The 23,040-nt window shown below is 38.0% G+C and overlaps 1 protein-coding gene across 2 annotated transcripts in view; it reads right to left on the reverse strand.

Moving 5' to 3' along the window:
* UNC5C (unc-5 netrin receptor C) overlaps positions 1-23,040 on the reverse strand; it is a 334,610-nt gene that overhangs the window by 101,950 nt on the left and 209,620 nt on the right. For both annotated transcript variants that reach the window (XM_040966791.1, XM_040966793.1), the window contains exon 3: positions 6,317-6,460. In XM_040966791.1, coding sequence (XP_040822725.1) covers positions 6,317-6,460 — 144 coding nt within the window. The remainder of the gene's footprint in view (positions 1-6,316; positions 6,461-23,040) is intronic.

Genomic DNA, 23,040 nt, shown 5'->3' on the forward strand with positions numbered 1-23,040 from the left:
CTCTTCCTCTCTGTAGCCAGGGGCTATTGTGTTGCTTGCTATGATTTACTGGCTTGCACACACGATGAAGAGGAGATCCTGAGGAATCTCTTGCCAGTCCGAGGAAGATGGATTCGGAGTATGCACATCAATCTCTCCAGCGTTCTTGAATTCTAATAACAGGGTGTGTCAGAACGGTGTTCTGTTCTTTCCTTGGGCATGGGAAAAACTGCCATCTAATTTCATGTGAATCAGAAGAGCATTGGAAACCTTAGGATGGACATTCCAGGGTCTGAGAGATGAAATGGTAAAAGAAGCAGAGAAATGTTAGGCTCTGTTTTGTCTTTAATAGTGATGTTTCCAAGTAAACAGAGGAAGTTGCTGGAATTTTGTATCTGCTATGAAAATCTACCATCATTCAGTAAGCTTATCCTCAGCTTGGTGCCTTATGGTTCATACATTTATCTTGTTCCATCTCAAAGTAAACCTATCATTTCCATTTCACAGTTGGTGAAAGTAAATAAGGCTCTGGGAAGTTAAGTCACTTGATGGTCACCTGAGGGAGTGATTTAAATTTAAGTCAAGCTGACCTCAAGCCTTGCCTCAATCCCTCCCTCAGGCTGTTCAACCCTGATGGTCTTCTCCCAAACATCCAAAGCACTGTTAGAGACCCTAAACACTGGCTACAGCAATATTGATGCTGAGCCTTCCTGGCTGAAAGACAATGTTTCTTAGTATTTGATCTGAATTAAGTTTTCCTACAGTTATGAAGAAAAATCATGGACAGGTTTAAATTTGAGTTTACTCAAGCAAAACCAAGAATAATTTGTGAGGCAGGCAGCCCTCAGAACCAGAACAGGTTCTAAAATCTTTCACCAGGAACATGACCTAATAGCCTTTACAGAAAATAGGAATGAGGTATTAAGACTACCCAATTGATGGCAGCTTACTTGGCTTATTGGTTAGAAAGCCTCCTGCAATTAACTGAAGCTTAACTGCTGCGATGGTTTTTGGTTTGCTGGGTCTAGGCCAGGAACTGAGGCCAAATCCATGGCCTCTGTGGAAGATCAAGGGGCTGTTTTCCTCTTCTCTCAGACCGTAACAATCAACTCAGACTTTCACTGTCTCAACAGGTGCGAGGATTCCTCTCTTTTGTAAGCAAAGAATGGTGTAGAGGCAGAAAGTACCTGGGTTTTTAATAACCCAATTCTTTGCTTACACTACCTGGAATGTGCATTTGATCCCATAGTTTGTGGGTTCAGCCATGTCCTTGGCTCTACCTTTAGATGTCAGCCCAAAGCCCCAGGTTTTCCCTGTGCTATAAAATCAGGGTGTCCATGACCCCTCTCTGGTTGGTTGGTTTCAAGAGCGGTCCACAGAACCTGGGGAGGAAACCCCATCATTTTCTAGTTTCTTCTACAAAATACACCTGTAAAGGGATGTGTTGGGCAAGTGTAGCACAAGGACTTGCCACCATCCAGCAACCTGTATTTAGCCAGCCCGGGGTTGTTGAACCCTCTCCTTTCAGGCGTTTATGGAGGCCTGGAGGCTCAACAACACAGACATGATGGTTCAGTGATTGTCTACTGGCAAGCAACTTAACCTTCACTCCTCTCCTCACCCTCCATTCTTGTGTTGACTTTTCCAGTTATTGACATGAAAGCAGCTCACAGATTACAAAAACCATTACTTTAGCGATACCAAGGGTTTTAGGAGGCGTGTGGCAGGGAGTGGCCGCAAACTAAATAATTCTTTTCTAATATAATGGCTTCCTAGACATTTTATTCAATATTTCTCTATACACTATAATAAGAGACTCTTGGAAAAACAACCCCAAACGCTGGTAGCTGTATTCCATGAGGGTTCTCTTTAGGACAGCTCATGGTAGCATCAACCCGAGTTTGCTGTGAGTAAATTTCTCTGCAACATAAGCTACATGAGCCACCTGAAAAACTGACACTTAGTTCAACATTTGTATTATGTTCTTAGCTTTTGTCTGTTAACTTTCATATTTCTATTTTTTTCTCGCTCTACTCTGTTTGACTATGAACTGATTTTCATACTTTATCTAAAGTAAGTGAAATAATTAATTAAAGCAGTACTCTATATTAATTTCTCCTTGATAATCATATAGAGAACTTTTTCATGGAGGAACCATGGACAACTCCACAGTACACTCAATAAGCATAAATCTAATTCAGTGAAAGGTAATTGCACTTATTTAACCTTAGTGTTGTGATTATCCTCACCTGTGACAAATTTAGAGTTTAATTACACTTTATTTGCTGACCATCTGTCAAGTATTACTGCACAAAGCACCACAGCTCACTTGACCCAGGGAGGCCTGCAGAAATTGCAAGCCTTCTGCAGCCCTGGGAAAAACTCACTTACTCAGTGTCATTCATTGGCAAAAGATCTGGACATTTGACCTTCTTTGTTTTTCATCACCAAAAATATCTACATAAATACATCTCCACATGATAGATGGTGTTCCTTGACAGCATGCATATGAGTTTAGTTAATTATGGAATTGAAGGTAAAATTAGCATTTAGTCTTATGACTTGAGGGCAAAAAGGTGCTGTGGATAAATTGATCTTTTGTTAGAGGAATAATATGTTTTCTTAAGCACAATTTGACAATGCCACATTACATTTGTAAGTCATGAAGTAAATAGCAAAGTGCACAGAATATGTGGCAAAGACAAATTGGAATTTTATCTTTACATGTATTTAGTTTTATAAGAAACATATCATACGTATATGCATACACATCTGTTACAAGGGAACCTCATGAAATTCACAGGAAATGTAGTTAAAAGGTAAGTTTATTGTGATACAATTTCAAAACCCACATGCTTTTGTAATATGCATTTTCTCATGAACATTCTTAAGTGTGCTTACAACTTATATACCATACATATGAATTTGTTGTAATATCTTCTAATATAACAAACTGTATATGCATAATCAGGGCCTATGCAGCCTTTAAACTTAGGCAAGCCAATTTATTTGAAGTGTAGATTGGCAATTTAAAATATCTATACTGTTTGATATTAAAGAATCTGTAGAAATGAAAGATAAAGGCATTACTTATTGTTAGTACCTCTATTACAATTCAAAGCTGATTGTGAGTTTGCTTACGTCTTAGAGGTTATCTTTCTTTATAGTAATAAAAACAGTTCCTTGACATTCATGGTGGAAGATTCTAGTGAGGGTGGAGGTATTTCACCAAGATCCCTTTGGAGGCTGGAGGTTCACCATGGCTGGTGCTGCTGCATGAGCCTCCAGGACCTTCTCTTCAGTGGAATTTCCTCAGGTGGGAGAGCTGACAGCCCAAGCCATACACACTGGTGGGGTTGGGAGTAAAGGATGAAATGCACCCACTAACTGATTTATGGGAGGAACAAGAAAGGGCCTATTTATCTCCTTTGCATCAAGTTTGGACAACTGTATGGGGCCAGCCTTGCTCCAGCTATTCCTAAAAGGTTACCATTTATCGTGTTTGCCTCATTATCCAATTTATCTCTCTGCCCTATGCCACAGCTTTCTTCTTCCACAGATGTTGTTTCTAAAGAATACTGTTTAACACCTTTCCTGCCTATACACCTCCATTTCCTAAGTCTGTTTCATGGACAACCCCATCAAGACAAACAGTAACTCTCCTTAGATATAATCAGACAGAGAATATAAGTGTTAAACATTTAAAGAATCACCATGGGGTATTTAACCACAATGGAGTATTTGTTATAGTATTTTAGTTTTAAAATTATTAACATATACGATATTCTAGATGTTTTGCTATGCACTAAAAATGTGTGGTTGGCAAGAAAATACTTGATTTCAAGGAACTCAGTGGCATGACACACATTTCAAGCAAGTGAATATTCAATGAGGTAAATCCTATAATAAGAATTTTGACAAAGTATTATAAAAGTAACTAAAACACCCTTGTCTTCCTCCATAAGACTGGGATTGCTTGTCTCGGTTCTCTTGAAAAAGGCCATCAAGCCTTTCAGATATCTTTTCTACCTTTCTCTCAATCTCTCAACAAGCACTTTCACTTCTATTGTTAAATATAACCAGAATCCTGGTCTCATCATGTGCAATACTTCCATTCTATGCTGACCATATGCTCTGTCATGGCTGTAGTTGGATAAGTGGTCTTCCAACCTTTTCCCTTGATCCTCATGGTCAAGTCTCCACACTGCAGTCAGATGATTCTGCAGATGCAAGTCAGATTACAGGCTCCTCTGCTGAAAAGAGTCCTACATGCTCCCATCTCATGCTATGGAACCCAAAATGGCAACACCTACAGAGTCCTCACCCCTTCTGCTCCCATTCTCTCCTTGTCTGTTCTCTATAAATCGCAAGGTTCAAAAGGACAAGGAGGGTCATGGGCACTGTTTTCAGCCCCGTCACCAGTATGCAGTACGGTGCTAGAACAGAGGAAGCTGTCACCGCACATTTGTCCTAAGGAAACGCTCTACATGAACAATAGCTGAAACACGTATAGACCATAGTATTTCAAATCCAATGAGACTAATATACAAAAAAATCCTTACAGGACAGACGTAGAAACACAGGTTGAATACATGAACCATGAAACGTGGTTGCCATGGGTTGAACTACGTTTCCTTTTTAAAATTCTTGCATGGAAGTGCTAACCCTCTCTGTTTACTCCAGAATGAGAGTGGATTGAAAAATAAGGCCTTCAAGGGTCAGTTACGTTAGCAGGAGGCTGTTACACCGGGCCCTAGTCAAATCCAAGTAGTGTGTTTTTCAGATGAGGAAATATCAATGCACACACAGAGAAATGCAGATGCACACACGGAGACAATGTGTACGGATGCTGTGAGAACGTGGTGACTAACAAGCTGAGAGCTGCAGAAAAGCTTCTCACACTGATCTCGAGCAAGATCCTGCTGCGACAAAGTGGATTTGTGTTGTGTAACTGCCCATTTTTTGCTAATTTGTTATGGACAGTTGTACCAAACTAACACAGTAGTCAATGTCAGCATAGTAAATGCGCTGATCTCATAAGTCAAAGCGACAAGGCCTAAATTTTAGGAAGTGTTCAATTGTGGAAGGAGGATGAGCTGGACAGTGATGTGAGCCACAGAGACTATCTGAGAAGCTTGAAGGACCTTCACAGAGCCCATGGGAAATGTGTATTTTGAAAACACTATGCACGGCTTTCAAAATTTCTTGAACTCAACTTTATCATATGGTCCTATGTTTTCAGGAAATTTTAGATGGCCTCTTAGTCATGGTTCAATTTAGATCAAGAGGAGAGGAAGGAAAGAGCTAGCATAAATTTGGGGGAAGTATCAAGCCAGGCTCATGGGGGACTGAGAGACACAGTAGACCTAACTGATGTGACATCTAGTGTGAAATGGAATTGAACAAAATGCAGGGCTGTAATGAGATTCAGTAAATAGAACATGTTGCATTTTGGTGGTTTCTCTCCTAAAGGACATCATTCAGTTGCAGAAACTGTTGAAACTTTGTAGCACCTTAATCAGTCTGAAAATTTGTACCATTTTGTCTGTGTATTTCCCATGTTCACACACTCACAGAACTCTTGAAGACATATTTCAATGTCCAAATAAGAATATCATAGAAATCAATAGAATTTGAAAATAATAACAAACAATGACTAGACACTTCATTTGGGTTTTCTCTCTCCCCTATAGGAAAACTATTCAACACTGTTTCAATCAATCGGCAGAACAAACTCATTAAAGGAAGACACAGTGGACTTTCCTCTGTATCTGAGTTCATCCACATGTTCAATTAACCCTCAACTGAAAATATTTTGGGGAAAAACAAATCAATAATGGATATACACAGGCTCTTTGTTGTCATTATTACCTTAATAAATATAACATCACTTACAAATCCTTTATCTTTATAGTAATATAATAAGTAATGCAGGGATGACTTCAGGAATGGGGAGGATGTGCAGAAGTTATATGCAAATACTGCACCATTTTATAAGAAGGGTTGAACATCCTTAGATTTTCCAAACCTAATATCCTGTTACCAATCCTCAAAAGGCTACCAAAGAATGTCCTTGGTTTTTCCACAGCCTAATTACCGGCAGATTAGAGACATCTAAGATACTTTTGAAAGGCATACTTTGCAATCCCTAAAGAAATGTCATGTAATAAAAATCAAAAGATCTTGGTGTTGTCAATGGGATATGCAGAAAATTTCAAGTATAGCAATCTTAGAACAGTTCTGGGTCAGAATCTTTGGCCAGGGTTCTGTATGTCAGGATCAGAATCTAGGAATTATTATAACTGCATTTGCTTCTGAAAACCATGCAGAGACTCACATGCGATGCGCACATAGGCCTTCCGACTCTTTGTGGTGCCTGCTGAGCTCCAGGCCACACACTGGCACCAGTAATCCTCAGGCCCAAAGAGTTCTTCCACTTGCTGCCGTGAAATCTCAATGCTCACCTCCCGGACAATGAGACCTGGTGGTAGAAGGAAGATTTGTGTCAAGAGAAGACATGTAAAAGCAACATAACACTTCACACTGTATTTCTCCACCAGTGATTCTCTTTCATGCCATAGATCAACACCCAAGATACTGTCTCCCTATCTTTGCTCCACTTGTTTGCTCTGCAACTTTTCCATTCTCTTATTTGATATTTCAATCTTCTGAAATCATCCAATGATAAAAGAGGAGTAGATGTGTGATTGCACAGAATAAGGCTTTGCCTCATAGAGATCACTAAGATTTACTTTCCATGAAGTTATCTACTTCTCATAGTCAAACTTAAACTTGGATTTCTCATATTGTAAGGCTGCTACTTTAATAGCATAGGTTATGCTTATCAGATCCATATATGATACACAACTTTGCAATCACTAAATCTTGCCAGCTTTTCACATGAAACAGAGAATAACCTAAAGCTACAATTGGAGTGCAACTAAATTACTGTGACAGTGGCATTTCAGTTATGATGACCTATCATTTTACTTGAACGAATCCTAGCTAGCATCAGTCCACACCCTCTGGTTCCTTATTCTCCCCCTCCCCCAAAAACAAAAATAATAAAAATGAAATTTTCTGGCATAGTAAACTGAAAGTTCAAATGTCACTATGTAATTGCACTGTTACTGAAATCTTGTTGAAGTGCCTCTGGCTAAAATGCACAAATAATCGGGCTTTATTTCACAGAATTACATAATCCTAGATAGTGGAAACTGAGGTATGCACGTGGATCATCTTGTGAGCGGTGCTTGACGTTTAAGGCTGTTTCAGAGATTCACTTTGCACTGTGTCTCTGTGCATTGAACAAGAGGAATTATCTGAATAAGACACATAGGGAACGACAGATCTGCAGACTGAAAACACCCATTTCCACACTCGTTCACGCAGGGAGAACTAACACAACTCTCCCAGAGTGGAGAATTTGTTCTGAGACAAGAGTGGGCACTAGAGGAGAGATGAAATGTGTTGCTTTGCAATATCTATTTCTATTCATTCACTGAAAATATTTGTTAAGTGTCTATTATGTAACAGAAACTGAGCAGCACACCTGTGAGACTCGGACAAATAAGGTAGTCATATCCCCAATGAACTTATACTGCGAACGGAGGATCATCTCAACAAGGAGGTATACTATTTTCTAAATATTTATATGAAAGGTGGAGCAATGCACAGAGACACAGAGAGATGGGAGTGAGAGTGGGGATGAGAGAGAGAGAGAGAGAGAGAGAGAGAGAGAATCTTCCATTTGTTGTTGCACTTCAGTAATGTAAGGTCCAGACTAGCTGAAACCAAGGGGCAAGAACTTCATCGCTGTCTCCCTTGTGGGCGGCAGGGCTTAGGTCATTTTTTGTTGATTTCCTGGGTTTATTCTTTAGCTATAAGTATATTTAATGTTGCAAAGGAGAAGTATAGATTTGAGAGTGAATAACCAAATCTAATGTAAAAAATTCAATATGAGTTAACTTTGTTAAATTTGATGATGAGAATGGAAAGAAGAGAACTGGAGGTTGAGGACATGGGAGAAGACAATACAGCATCAGAGACAGGAAATAGTGTCATGAAATGAAGCTACACACAAGAAAGGGACCAGTTTGTCACTTTTGTAGCATGGTGGTTCTCAAAGGAGGATTCCCAGAAGGAACACCACCAGCAGCCTCACTTGGGAACTGTGGAAAATCCAACTCACAGCCTCTAATCCACTGAGGAAACAACTTCGAAAGTGGGGACCAGTAATCCATGTTTCAATAATCCCCACCTCCAAATAATCCTAATACAGGACAACTTTGAGAATCACTGTTGAATATAAAATATAAGCCATACATTTCTTCCTGATAGCCAGGATTTCATTAAGAAGTTTTAAGCAATTACAAGAAAAAATCAGATGAGATTCACATACATATGTGGTAAGTATAAGACATGGAAGACATAGAGATAATGTGTGTATGCATATACATATGAAGTGATTTGGCATGAATGTCATTCCCTAGGTGTTAGGAAACTATGTATGGACTTCAAATTTTTACACTGAAATAAACTTACATTTTAATTCCATTTTCCACAAATTTTTGAAATTTCCTTTATGTGTGCTTTCAGATGTACCCTTGCACATAATATCTTCTAGTATTTAGCACATTTTTGAAAAGTTAGAAAGTTTAAAGATGTTTAATCACATGTGATTAGATATGGTGGGTCTTCTAGGAATCCTATAAGAAGAAATTTCCAGAACCTTCTGTGAAACCTAGGATATATTCTAATGGCTAAGAGAACACAGAGAAATTAATAATCATCCAGTGGAAATGGATGCTATACCACTATTGGAGTAAACAGATTTCCTGTCATGAGTCGATGGACTTGCCTCATAGGAACTACTGGACCCAAAGGTCCACTAAAGTTTCCCCAAACTGGATTGAAGTCCAGAAAAGTGAATTTTGTAACCCCAAGGCATTGTCAACATATTATTAAGTAGATTTAAATTAATATAAAGTTATAAAAATTAGCAACACTGTTATGGTCTATATAGTAATCCTTTTTTTTTCAAGTAACCAGTATATCCTAAGCATCACTCCATGTACGTAAAGAAGATAGACATATTGTTTCAGCCAACATCCAACTAATACAGCGAATTTCACATCCCAAGCCATAAACAGATAACACTACTTACTGCCCCTTTTCCTCATCCCTGCTCAGCCCTCTCATTTCCCTCCCTTATTACAATAATTTTCTCATTGTTGCAGTGTTGAGAAATCTGCAGGCAGATGGGCTACCGTGTCTTCCCCCCACTCCCTCACTTGCCCCTTCTCTCCCTGCCCCTGTTCTCTGCCACTGATTGCCTTAGCCTTGATTTTCCATGTGTTCCTCGTGCAGAGCTCAGTTACTGGAAACAAATCTCTTGCCTTAAGGTTTGCTGTGATAAATTTACAGTCACTCAAGGGCTGATATACCTGCAATGTGTGTTTCAGACTATAATGGCTCTTTCTAAAATGCAGAGCAGTAACAAATGAGCTCAGGATATTAAAACCACATACAAATATTTCGTGTCCCAAGATGATAGCCTCAGGTTTCACTCTTTTTACTTAAAGTGATTGCAGGAAACCGAGTTAAATGCTGGTGGAACTTCAGTGACTCTACTATATCCGTTCGCCCAAATAGGCTCATAGATGTTTCTCTTGACCACAAATCTGAAGCCTTTTAAAAAGCCACAGACTAACCCTCCTGCTACAGAGCCTATTCATAGGATGAATGTTCTGATGTGTGCGTCCCAGACTCCCTAGCATGCTGGAGTCAAGCACACACTGATTTGTCTTCAGCTTCACAGATGCCCCATTCAGCAAGAGGTAGGTTATGCACAGACCACATATCACATGATCCAAAGTTTACCTTCCAAGTGAGGTCAGCAATGCAAGAACAAGAAAGAACCAAAGCGTGAAATATCTAACACTTCCAGCTCAGAGCTTCCTGCATTAAGCTGCCTTATTCAGACTCTGAGCCACATGGTTACACATCATCATTTCATTACCAAGGGTAAGTTCAATACCTGTGACATTTGGCTCATCAAACCAGAGCCTAGTGGTTTGTGTAAAAGTAGGTAATATCTATTCTCTTTGAAAGTACAATTTCAAATCTTCTTGAAGTCTTCAGATGGAAAAAGCAAGTTTCCTTGAAATTTGAAATGCCATCAGCATTACGTCCAAGGCTTTCTGCTTTGAAGAACATTTGGGAACTTGAAATTGGTTTCAGGTTATTTAACGGTGGGGGAAATGCTTCAGTTGACAGGATTTACTAAAATACAAATATGTAGTTTCCATCACATCTGATAGCATCAAAGATTTCCCATCAGTGTGTTTCCTTTAATAACAGCATCTCGAGGTTGCACACTGTTTGAAGTTTGCTGTGATTTGCTTTTACAAGAGCATTCATTGTGGTTTGGGAGCCAGCGTGCAGGAAAGTAATTAGCATGTTATACCCAGAAGTCTTCTAATGAGTGTGAGCATGCACTTGTTAATGGGAACTTTCAAATGAATATAGAAATCTAGATAAAAATGCATCACTCCAGTTGGATTTTTGCGAGGACATGCATGAACAGCCAACAAAATCTGGTAAATGATATTTATTCTTTATTTTTTATCTTAGGTTTGATTCCATAAATCTGGCCAGGCATACCAGTGTTTTTCTAGGATGTTATTATGAAGCTATCACAAATACATGTCAAATCCTACTGTTTAACGAAGTATGGAAATATCTACAACTTCCCCAGAAATATAACACATTACTATCAAATGAATACTTATTACGAGTCCATTAATGTCAGCTATCACATTAAGTTGCAGGAATTAAAGACAGATCAAATACTATTTAGCTTCAAGCTGTTCACTTAGTGTCTAGAAGTATCTTGCTTATTATGTTGCATTACACATACACACACACACACACGCAGTCATTTTAAAACATTTATAAAATGTATTCATCATTCAGCACCTTCAGATTTCCTGGGTGTGTTTCACATCAAACTTCCTAGACCAACATTAAACTGCAATATGATAAATATCTCAGTTATATTTCACAACCCTCTCAATGACTTTATCTTTCACACAGCAACAAGAAGTTTTGAGGCATTGTGTTGAACAGACGTGGCAATTCAACTTCCCCCAGCAATCTCTCTAAGGAGAGAAGCACTGCAGTGCTTTCTTTGCCAAATCTTATTACAGCACATTTGCTGCTAGGATGCAGGCTGGTGGAAAATGCACAAAGCTGCAGGTAGGGATGTTCTGGAATATATCACAGCATTGAATTGAATTAGTGTGGCTCTTTCTCATGCTTTCCTCCCAACCCTAATCCTATTGGTTTTTGCTAATATGATCTAAAATATGAAACAAGCATGCATTCTAGATGTCTTAACATAAATTCAATAACACAAATGCACTCTGACATTATTTTAAAAGATGTCATATCAAAAAAGCCTGGTAACTTTGAGCAACTTTTACCACTCAGTTATGCACATTAGCTGAGAACTTCATAATTGAGATGCTCTGTTTTCACAGATGAAGTTAATTCATAATCTTTGCCCTACAGTAGAAAAATAAGACACTGTAAATACTTGGGAATTCGCTGAAATATTTTTTAGTGTAATGCATAGTGTATAAACAGGCTACCAAATTTAACTAAAATTATTTTGTGCTATAGGAAACTGCAGCTTGCTAGTATGTTGGCTATATTATGAGTATAATTTTCTAAAGTTGCCTCTCCTATCTCTGAGATTGAGATGAACTTAAAGCAACTCACAAGTTACTGATAGTAACTCATGAAAAAAATGGAAAATCAGACTAATGGGTAATCAGTCTGAATCAGTAAAAAAAAAAGTCTTTCATCAAAGAAAAGCCTGTTACATTCGCTGATGAATTATACCAAACATTGAAAGTGCTAATAATAATTCTACTCAAATTCCTCCACAAAATTGAAGATGTAATACTTTCACATTCATGTTATGGAGTCAGTATTATCCTCTTATCAAAGCTGGATGAGGCTGTGACAGGAAAAGAAAAGGTCAGGCCTGAAAAATACAGGTGCAAACTAACTCCAAGAAATACTAATAAAATAAATTGAACAGCACTTTAAAACTGATCACTAATTCTGATTAAATAGGATTTGTATCTGGGATGCTGGAAGGTTCAACATATGCAAATCAATCCAAGTGACAAGTCATATTAACTGAATGAGGGAAAAAAATCATATGCTTATCTCAACAGATGCAGAAAAAGCAAAGGAAGAAGTTAAGTAGTCTTCACGATTGTGGATAACATAATCTCACACACAAAAATCATAAGAGCACAGGAAATGCTGGCGGAACAAATGGCTCCAGTTAAATTGTGGGACAAAAAAGCTATCGAAGTCAGTATTGAGAATGCAAAGACAACTGAAGGCTGATCTGCTGTGTGACCTAGCTATCCCAGTTCTGGAAATATATATCTAAAGGAAATGAAATCTACATATGAGAAAGTTCCCTATAATGTTATATTTGCAGCAGCACAATATACATTAGCAAAGGCATGGAAACAACTCAGATGTCCATTGAAAGAGGAATGGATAAAGAAACTATAATACATCTATTCATGGAATACTACTCAGTCATTAAGAAGAATGAAATTCTACCATTTGCAACAACAAAAAAATCCCAACTAGAGACCATTATGCTCAGAGAAATAAGCCAATCATAAAAGCAAAATTATCCATGCAAAATACATATAAATGCTAATGCTTGCAGGCAATGAATTAGCAAGCAGAACCATCATGACATTTTCAAAAAGTGAGTCATGGATGAACCATAACCTGAGTAGAATAAGCCAGGAACAGCAAGGCAAAGATTGCATGTTTGTACTTGCAAGTGACTTCGATAAACCCTGTTTTCATAGATGCAGAGCACAGAATAGTGGTTTTCAAAAGCTAAGGGCTTAAGGATAATTGGAGAGATGTTGGTCAAAGAATATAAATTTTTACTTAGATATGAAGAGCAATGTCAAGAGATCTATTGTATGAAGTAGTGACTACAATAAACATCAATGTATTATATACTTAAAAATTATTTGAAGACTATTTGAAGTGCTCATTTCACACACACATACGTATGCAAAGGTACGTTTGTGAGGTAATGCATATGTTAATTAGCTTGATTTTGTCATTCAACAATGTGCACTTTTTTAAGACATTGCCTTGCATGCTACAAAAATACTTAATTTTTATGGACAGAATTTTTAACATTATAAAATGAACTTACTCACAGAGCTAAAATATTACATGGCTGAGTCTGAATGATTTAAGAAATTGACCTGGAAATATTTCCTATCAGTGTTGTTTCCTTGATTTCTTTCTTGTTAAAAAATTATTTATTTTTATTTTTGTTAGAAACACAGATTTACAGAAACTGAGGGAGAGAGTGCGTATGAGAGAGAACTTCCAACACTGGCTCACTCCCCAAATGGCTACAAGCATCACAGATGAACCGATCTAAAGCCAAGAGCCAGGAACCTCTTCTGGGCTTCTGATGTAGATTCAGATTCCTAGCTTTGGTTCATCCTCTGGTCATAAGTAGAAAGCTGGATGGAAAGTGGAGCAGATGGAACATAGATCGACACCCATATGGAATGCTGATGCTTGCAGGCAATGAATTAGCAACCATCATGTCATGCTTGACTTGCTTCCTATCTATGATCACAGCTTTTAGTAGCTTGTTTCCATTGGCCAGTATCTCACATGTAAGATAAGGATATATGTTTCAATATAATATTTGTCTAGAACTGAGAATATTCATTCGGGGAATTTTTAGTCCTTCTAGAAAACCATGCAATTCCAGTTCAAGGTCATTTTTTCTTCCTGAAATCTGAAAATTTTATTAATTAGAAGGTTACAAAATAGAGTGCCACATGATACTCTGGTAATCACAATATCTTTTTTTCCTTCTCATCTTTTGGGGAGAGTTAGATTTTACATTTCACAGGAGAACCAGCCCTCTAACTTTTTAATTTGACCTTTCAGTGACCCTCACACTTGAAACTCCGACTCTGCAGGATAAAGCAGTGGGATCTGATCAAATTTCTGTCTCACAGTTAGAGATGCCGTGAGTTGACAGAAATCAGTCTTAGCAGCATTGGCCATCATTTAATTCCTACTCTGGTGATGAAAAATCTGTTGAATCTGTGCCAAGGAATCTTTCTGAGACCAATTTGGGGCTTAAATGCTTTATCTATTTAACCTCTGTCATATGTGTCAATGTTCTTCAAACTATAAAGAAGTAATTTTTAAAAAAAAACAGGAGAGCAATTTGTCTAATTCTGGTGAGCACTAAGCACATTCCATTGAATTGGCAAATGCAACATCCTTCCAAATGTTTTTCCTATTTCAGGGAGCAGACACATGACTTAAGTTGCTTATTGTAACAGCCGTGTGTCATATCAGAGTGCTTCATTTCTGTTTCAGCTACACAGTTTGACGATCAACTTGCTCATTATTTGTACCCAGGGAGGCAGTAGATGATAGCTTAAGTACTTGGGTGTTTGCCATGAATATAAGAGACTTGGATTGATTTTTGGCTTCCTGGTTTTGGCCTGGCCTGTGCATTTGGGACAGTGAACCAGTAAATGCACGATCTAAGTATATCTCTTTCAAACAAAAATGAAAATAAAATATTAAAAAGTTTCCTTTTTAAAGTATGGCATATGTATCTGAATACATACATTAAGACCATTTATTTGAATGGCAGAGTTACAGAGAGACACACAGAGAGATACTGCCTCTGCTGGTTTACTCCCCAAATGGCCGAAGTTGGCAGGTGTGGGTCAGGTAGAAGACAAGAGCCTGGGATTCTATCTGGTGTCTCCCTTAGGTTACATGGGCCATCTTTCCAGGAGCACTCAGATGCATGAACGGGTAGCTTGTCAGGAAGTGGAACAACTAACTGGTACTCAGTAGTGCCTCTTTGAGATGCTGGTATTGCAAGTGGTGGCCAACTCTGTACCACAACACTGGCTCCAACACCTTTCCTCTAAAATAGGGCTATTAATGATGATCTAAATTTGATCACATGTATTTCTTTGCTCCTTTATATTGTGTGTCTTGTTAGTGATTTTATAAAGTTAATTACCAACTTAATAATTAATTAAGCTTAATAAAAAGCTTCCTGTTAAAGGGAGTGTAACATAGTATATTTCCAAGATATTTACTGAAACTTATTTTGACCAAGTACTTCTCTCTGGAGATAGAATGGTAAAGAAGGCAAGTAAAATACCTGTTCTATGAAGACCGTTTCTGAGCATATGTGTCATTCACAGTGGTAGCCTTTTTAGTAGTCAGAGGAATGAGCCATGAAGGGATCCTTCTTTCGGAAGTTTAATAGGTGCAGAGATCAAAATGCCACTGCATTGAGCAAGGGACCCTGTCATACACATAATGTATCTACTGCGCAGTAGCTGGTACAATGATTTATCCAGCTAGAGTGAAATGAATAAGTTACTTCTACATATATAGTAACGTTTCTACATATATAGTAACTCTAAAATAAAGTACTGAATTCCAGTCTAACAGATTATCAGTATTTTCCCTCAACATATTAAACAATAGAGCCCTACAGTACCATGGAAACACAGTCCCGCGTCTACAAGGCTTCTACTGTGGCTTTGTGTCACGTTTAGTATATTGTTAACTATTGAATAATAACAAAACGCATTTTGGAAAATTCTGAAAAACCTTTAAAGAAAGTTATGTTCAAATAGGTTCAGAAAGAGGCAAGAATGGAAATGTGGGAAAGGAGAAGATGTGGGATAAACCCTGGGTATAAAGGTTACGAGAAGATTCCAAGAACCATCAGAAAATGGGAATGACAGCAAGAAGCAGCAACGATGACAGTAGGAAATATTATAGATGAGAAGAATTTGTAATAACTGAACTAACAATGAAGACATTGCCTAAGAAGACTGACTCTTGGAGAGTCTCAGATGATAGGTGGAGAAAATTGTTCTTTGAGCTAGGAAGACACAAACCTGTAAATTGGGGAAGTGAGTGACAATATTTCAGACACATGCTTTACAAAGATTAACATGTTTCTACCAAAAGCAAGGCTAAATTGACATACTTCTAAAATATCTCACTAAATTCAGTTTTTAGTAATTTTACACAAATTATTTTCTGAATTATGTTCATATATCAAGTCATTAATGCTAAGTGCAAGAACAATATCCCTAGTGACATTTGTAAAACAGTTTGCTGATGGAAACCCGGTACATGTGTCCAGAGCAGTAAATACACATACTGTTGAACATTCATTTTGCACTTACCACAAATGATTTGAAAACAAGCATTAAGAGCAATCACTTCTGAATGATTGCCACTTATAATAGGGCACACACAGTATATTCTTGAGGACAGCTATTGTTTATTTTAAAAGTAGTATGTTTCATATTTTTAATCAAACGTTTCAAACAGATCTCTGAAAGCTCACATTAAAAAAAGAATCAGCTCACCCAGGACAATGATTATTACAACTGGAGCACTGAGAAGATATTAGTCTAACACAGTAACCTACTGACTTATCTAGCTATGAACCCGAAGTTTTGCTTTGTATTTGCGTTCAGTGCTGACTTTTGCAAGTCACGACTTCATCAAGCCATGGCTTCCCAACTTGTAAATTAAAGCACAATATTTGTTTGATTTTCTGGTTTGTTAATAAAGACATGGAATAACAGTTTTAGATGTAATTGAGATCTTCTAAATGCTTTTAAAATATACTGTAAAGGAGTAAATATTTTGAAGTAAAGCCACATTCTATATAAAAAAGTTTTCATTTGAGGTGCCATGTCGGCCAGAGGGCACAGGGGCATCCTTAGATAGAAATTGTAAGTGGCAGGTCCAGTTACAGCTGCTAGTAGAAATGTCAGCAGAGCTGGGTGAGTCAGGTCTGATTGTTTAGGGCAAAGCAGGTGAGGCTAGATCAGCTGCAAATGAAAGGTGCAGAGCAGAAACAAGTTCAAAGTGTTTATCTTTCGGTTTGTGCCCTTCAGCCAAGTCACTTGGTATTTTACAAATCTTTCAATACACCAAAGAGTGGGCATGGCGGAACTACCCTGATGTGGTAAGAAGAAGTGAGTCCTACTTATTTTTGCCACCAAAAAACTTGAAAAGTTTTGTCTGTTTGTTTTAGTTTTTCTTTTTTATTCTAGACATTCCTCATTTGCCTTGACAGTCATCCAGGCAAGGCAAGGACATTAAACAAGTGAATAAAAATTACTAAACAGGCCAGTTCTCACTAATTTTGGGTAGAACAAACAAATGTTCATATTCACATGAAGATAAAAAAATCACTAAGTATAGCCATATTTTCTAGAGTCTTCCTTCACTTCCAAATTGGAACCTGGGCTCCATTAGGATGGAAGTCTTTGTTTAACAGGCAGTTGCCATGGCCTCGAATGATACTTCGAACCTACTGAATGCATCCAGCGCATACTTGCTGAATTAATGAAAAACTAGTTCTTTAGGAAACCATCACAACATTCTTTGAAATATATGTAATTATGGGTAATTACATTTTGGAGTGAAAAAAGTTTTCGTCATAATAGTATTTATAGCTTGCACCATCGCCAGAAAGACGTCATTCAAACAGCTGTGATTTCAACCTTGACATTCTGGACACTCATATTAAAAATGGGGGAAATGGTTTTCAGAAGCTCTGAATGCACAATAATAGCTAAGGAAATACAGGTTAATGACCTATGAAAAGGTTCTTTTTTTATTTTTTAACAGGAATTTTAACATACCAGTATGATTCGTTCGTTTACTGTAAGAAGGAAAAATCTACCTTATGAAATCCCCAGCAGAGATGCCAAATGCTAGCATATCATATGTTTTGGACTGTTGAAATACCAATTTTCAAAGTTAAATATATGTGTGAATTGAGAAATAACTGTTCTGCTATTTCCAAAATATACCTACACATTCTGAAAACTTTGCCTCAGATCATCCTTCCAGAGAGATGTTTAATATAAACATATAACCAACTATAATTCATTTTCAATTTTTTTTATTTTTTATAATGCTATTGTTAATATAGTTAGTATTAGGTAAACATAAAGCTTTAGGTAGAATTCTGGGAACAGTACTACTCCAGCTATAGCAGTAAAGCTTCCCTTTGAATTGCTCCTTGGCAATTGATTGCCAAGGATGATTGCTGAACAAGGCTCTGGTTCAAACGATGCCTTCCTCTTTGTAACTCAATACATGTGACCTTGGGAGAGTTCTTTTATATAACTCAATTTCAATTTACTGAAATGGAGAATGGAGTTAAAACTTCTGACTCAACAGTTGTTGCCTGAGGCAGTGCGTGTGAAGTTCTTTTCGGATGCTGCATTCGCTTCAGCGCTGAAAGCCTGAGTTAGTCACAGCAGAGCTTACACTTGCAGCCCATTGGACAGAAATGATCACTGTGGCGCAGCTCAGTTTCAAGGAGGCTGGGAAAGTAGTATTTGCACGCGCCCCCAGAAGGAGAAGAGAATTAGACGTGGATACCGTAAGTCTGACAACGTTATAATTAACAGAACTACTTAAATAACAAAAAGAAGGAACCTCATTTTTAAGCCTTCATGGTGACATTCAAATAACCATTAGCTATTTATTCAAATGAAATTTGGATTATAATTTTCTGTGGTATGGAAGTCTTTGCTGACAGAACTAAAGATTTTTTTAAAAAGATAGGAAATGAGTCTAAAAGGAGGAAAGCCAGATTTTTGGTCCTGACTTGGCTGCTACAATGAGGAACCTAGAGAAGGTCTGAATTTTTTTCATTTTTCTGTCATGTTAAATTGATGAAAAGAGGAAAGTGCTTTGATCATGTGCTTCCCAGCATTTCAGTGGGATCTCAAGAAACACCACAAAGAGACTAACCTTTTTTTGTAGGCTGTGTGCTGAGACAGCCAACTGCTCACATATTTCCACAAATTATCTTGGTCATGTCAGTTTTGAGCTTCCTTCATATTTGATGTGTCCCCATGTGATGTCATTCAACCTAATCATGAGTGAGAGGCCCTGGGAACGTTTCTTGGCCAGGCTTTCGAAGCAGCCTGTGAATCTCCTGGCTGTATTTCCCTTTTTGTTTGTGGAAGCCGAGTGGAGTGAAGATTTGGAGTATGAAAGAACCATAAGATGGAAGGAGCCTGGGTCTATCACTGAATAAAGGAAGCAGGACCCTTCCTGGGACTGTTCTAGATGCAGGCATACCCTTCTGTGATGTCAGAGCCATGCTATCTATGTGCATGTCTGAATGTTACTACAGCTCAGCAGAAAAAGACTTTAAATATACACAGTATAACATACTTGGCACACAGTAGCCTTCCAGTAAGAATCATATTGGATAAATAAATAAAGAAATAAAACATTATGAATTCCCAAATAATTTAAAAAAATACAATTCCATGTTTAGCTTCAAATCCTTTTTTTAAAAAATAACCTGACACCTTTTTAGGTACATACAGAATTTCCATCAATTCTTGCATATTTCAAATATCTGTTTGATTCTAATATCATTTTCAAAATGATAAAACAGAGGAATTTACTTATATAATAGAATAACTTCTTTTGGGTCTCCTCCTTCAAGTATAGGCATTGGTTCTTGTCCCAGCTGCTCCATTTCCTATCCAGATCCTGTTTGTGGCCTAGGAGAGCAGTGGAAGATAGCTCAAAGCCTTGGGACCCTGCAGCCACATGGGAGACCTGGAAGACACATCGGTCTCCTGGATTCGGATCAGCTCATATTCAGCCAATGCCGCCATTTGGGGAATGAATCAGTGGATGGTTTCTTCTGTCTCTCATTTGTAAATTTCCCTTCCCAATACAAATAACTGAATCCTTGAAAATATTTGAGAGGTAGAAATAGAGAGAGAGAGAAAGAGAGAGAGAGAGAAAAAAGAGAGATTAGGAATATGAATTCTCTATCTGCTGATTCATTCTTCCACTGGTCTCAAACACAGAGTGGTCCAGACCAAAGCCACAATTCAGAAACTTCAACTGGGTTTCCCATGTCAGTATCAGGCAACCAAGTACTTGGACCCTCTTCTTGTGCATTAGCCAGGAGCTGGGTGGGAAGTGAAGAATCTGGGAATTGGACCAGCGTTATGATATGGGATGGTAGTGTCACAGCAACCTATTTATCCTGCTGTGCTATAATATCAGTGTCCGGAATATTTTCAAAATGTAATATTTGCAATGTTTTAAAATATAACTTCCCAAATAAATGTCAAGCAAGTGGAAGTGAAATGGTAGATCATATTGTTTAATCAACGTTATCATTTTCTTCACTGTCAATCATGTTTTGGTGTTTTCCCAAGATACAGAAAAAGTTAAACCTGTTATGGATGCTTATGGATATTGTTTGTTTTGTAATGTCTTCCTGCCCATTTGACACTAGCATTTCAAAGGAAAAGGAAGAAAAATAGCTGCTTCTCACTAGGACTCCAATTCCCTGAAATATGTAGCTGTACATGTATAATATCACCATCTGAACAAACAGCTTCAATCAAAAGTCTGTTCATATCTCCAGGCAATGTTTTGTTCCCCTTCCTTCCTTTTACAAATGTACTCCCTTCCAAGGGTATATACTGCAGTAGATAAACAATTTCCATGGAAAGAACATGAAAGCTAGCTATTTAATAAGTGCTGTTTAGAGTTGGGAAGTGTGGAATTATAAAATTAATGTTTTGCAAGAATAACAATACAAATGAATATGAGGAGACTGTCACAATTAGTTATACTTTTTGTAAAGGCAAATTAACGGATGAGCACATTCAGATTAAAGGTTATCAAGAACATACTGACAAAACAGAATTTCATCAATGTGCTAATTGTTCCATAGACAGTATACCTATGCATGTAACATTTCTGTGTAAATTTATATGAGTAATATTCATTTAGCATTTTCTGTACCTACAAGTCAGTTGAACTTCTCTATTCTATAACTCATCTTTTCTTGGTTACATGTCTTTCAGAGCCCACTGGCATATGCCCTATTGAATAAATCAGTAGTTAATAAATGCCCTTGGACATATGTGTACAGGTAAATCATCAACTACTATCAATGACCATAAGTATGAATTAAACATATTATTTTTACTGTCAGTATTCTTTAAAAAGTAGTAGAATATACTATAGACATACGTGGAAGAAGGAATAATTATAGAACAATCATGATAACAATCCTGATTTCTTATTCCTCAATGGATATATGATAGACTAACAAAACAAACCCAGAAGTCATCAGAACTGTTCAAAAGGTTCCTCTGTAAGGCAGTCAACCTTTCCATCCTGTGTGTGTTGTCATCTTCTCCCTGGGGCATGGGACATCCCAACAGCATGCAAACCTCAGGAGACCTGGGGTTCCATCCTGTGCTCACCACCTTCTTTGGTCCAGCTGGAGCTGACCAGGGACATGTTTCAATCTGCAGCAAGATGATCTAACCAGCAAACTTGGCACTTCAGAGTTGAAAATAGAGATCAAGTGCAAATATGTTGTGTTTCAACTTGAGCAACAACAACCAACCAGCCAGCCAATCAAAACAAAAAACCTGAGTGCTTCTTTCTCGTTAATGATTTTCATAGGCCCCATTGATTTTACTTCAATTTCTTCCCATCACCCAATATCCAATATCTGAACACTTCCTGCATCTATATGAGAGTAGTATAGACTTATAACTCTGATATCCATGATATGAATATCAAGGCATGCTTCCTCAAAGACCACAGTACCTCTTCTACTCAGCAGTCTTACTGGTCAGTTTTTAAAGCCCATCATATGGGTGATCCTTCTGCAAAACTTTGGAGCATCATCTCTACCAACAACAAAAGCAACCTGGTGTTCTAAGAAGAGAAACAAAGCCAGAGGATGACTATTGTGCATATGTTCCTGGTAGAAAGCTCACTGCTTCCATGACATTAGAACATACTTGCCAAAGTGAAAAGAAATCACACAAATAAAATTTAGAAAGTAAAAAGGGCTATATAAGATCTTGACAAAGGTTCATGTTTTACATAAAGCTGCAGTTGGGACTTCACAAAGGACGTCTGTGCACTTTTTATTTCTGGTTCAGGGGATTTACATGCTCTTTCTAATGATCTGGGACTTCAACACTGGGTAATGTTTCCCAGTCCCCAGCTTAGCACTCATGCAAAATTGAAGCACTTTGGAGGCAGTTTAGAAGCTGCAGATGAATCTCAATGTGCAGGAAAAGGCATAATGGCTGTTTAGCACTTGCTAGGAGAAGCTGAGGAAATCAGGGGGAAAAAATCTATTGAACGTAAGCCATCTGGGAAGCCAACTGAGAGAGGCTGCATTAACAATGTGTTTACATTCCCATTGTGTCGCTAGGCCAAGCAAAAATGCCTGTGTGTGCTCACCCTTGTATGCACGGGTAGAGGAAATTACAAAGGGAGATTCTTCTATTGTATTGGCTGGTTTGTTTGTCTTGGCAACAATGGAAGGAAGTAACCTGCTCGAGAAACAAAGCATTGCGAATTTTCAGGTGTTCATGGGTTGAGATGACTGTTACAGTGCAGGGATTGGCAAGAACGGACTTTGAGGGCATGAGGCAGACAAGTGATCCACAGAACCTAACTGGGACCTTCTTTTCTTGTCTCTGGCCCAGAGAAAAGCACAGTGGACTAGGGGAGGCTTTGGAAGCTGTTAATAAGCAGTTTTCATTGCCTGTTCACTTATGTTTAGTAATACTGGCTAAATGAGAAAAGACAATGAAGTAAATGCCTTTCCTTTCATTCCCTATGCCCTGTCTCCAGCTTCACATCCTCACTCAATGAGCAGTTATGGGATATGTTTTTCTTAGCAAATGGTTGGTGACTGTAGTTGTCTGAATGACAACCACCCCCCAAAAATGCATCCATGTCTGAATCCATGGGGCCTGTGGATATTACCTTACTTGCCACAAAGGTATTTCCAAGACTCATTCAGGATTTTGAGATAAGGAGGCTGTTTGGGTTTCCCAGTGGAGTCTGCAATCCAGTGAGTCTCATAGGAGA

The sequence above is a fragment of the Ochotona curzoniae genome, unplaced genomic scaffold, assembly GCF_017591425.1.
Source record: "Ochotona curzoniae isolate NIBS_2020 unplaced genomic scaffold, NIBS_Ocur_1.0 scaffold_4506, whole genome shotgun sequence".
Classification (NCBI taxonomy): Eukaryota; Metazoa; Chordata; class Mammalia; order Lagomorpha; family Ochotonidae; genus Ochotona; species Ochotona curzoniae.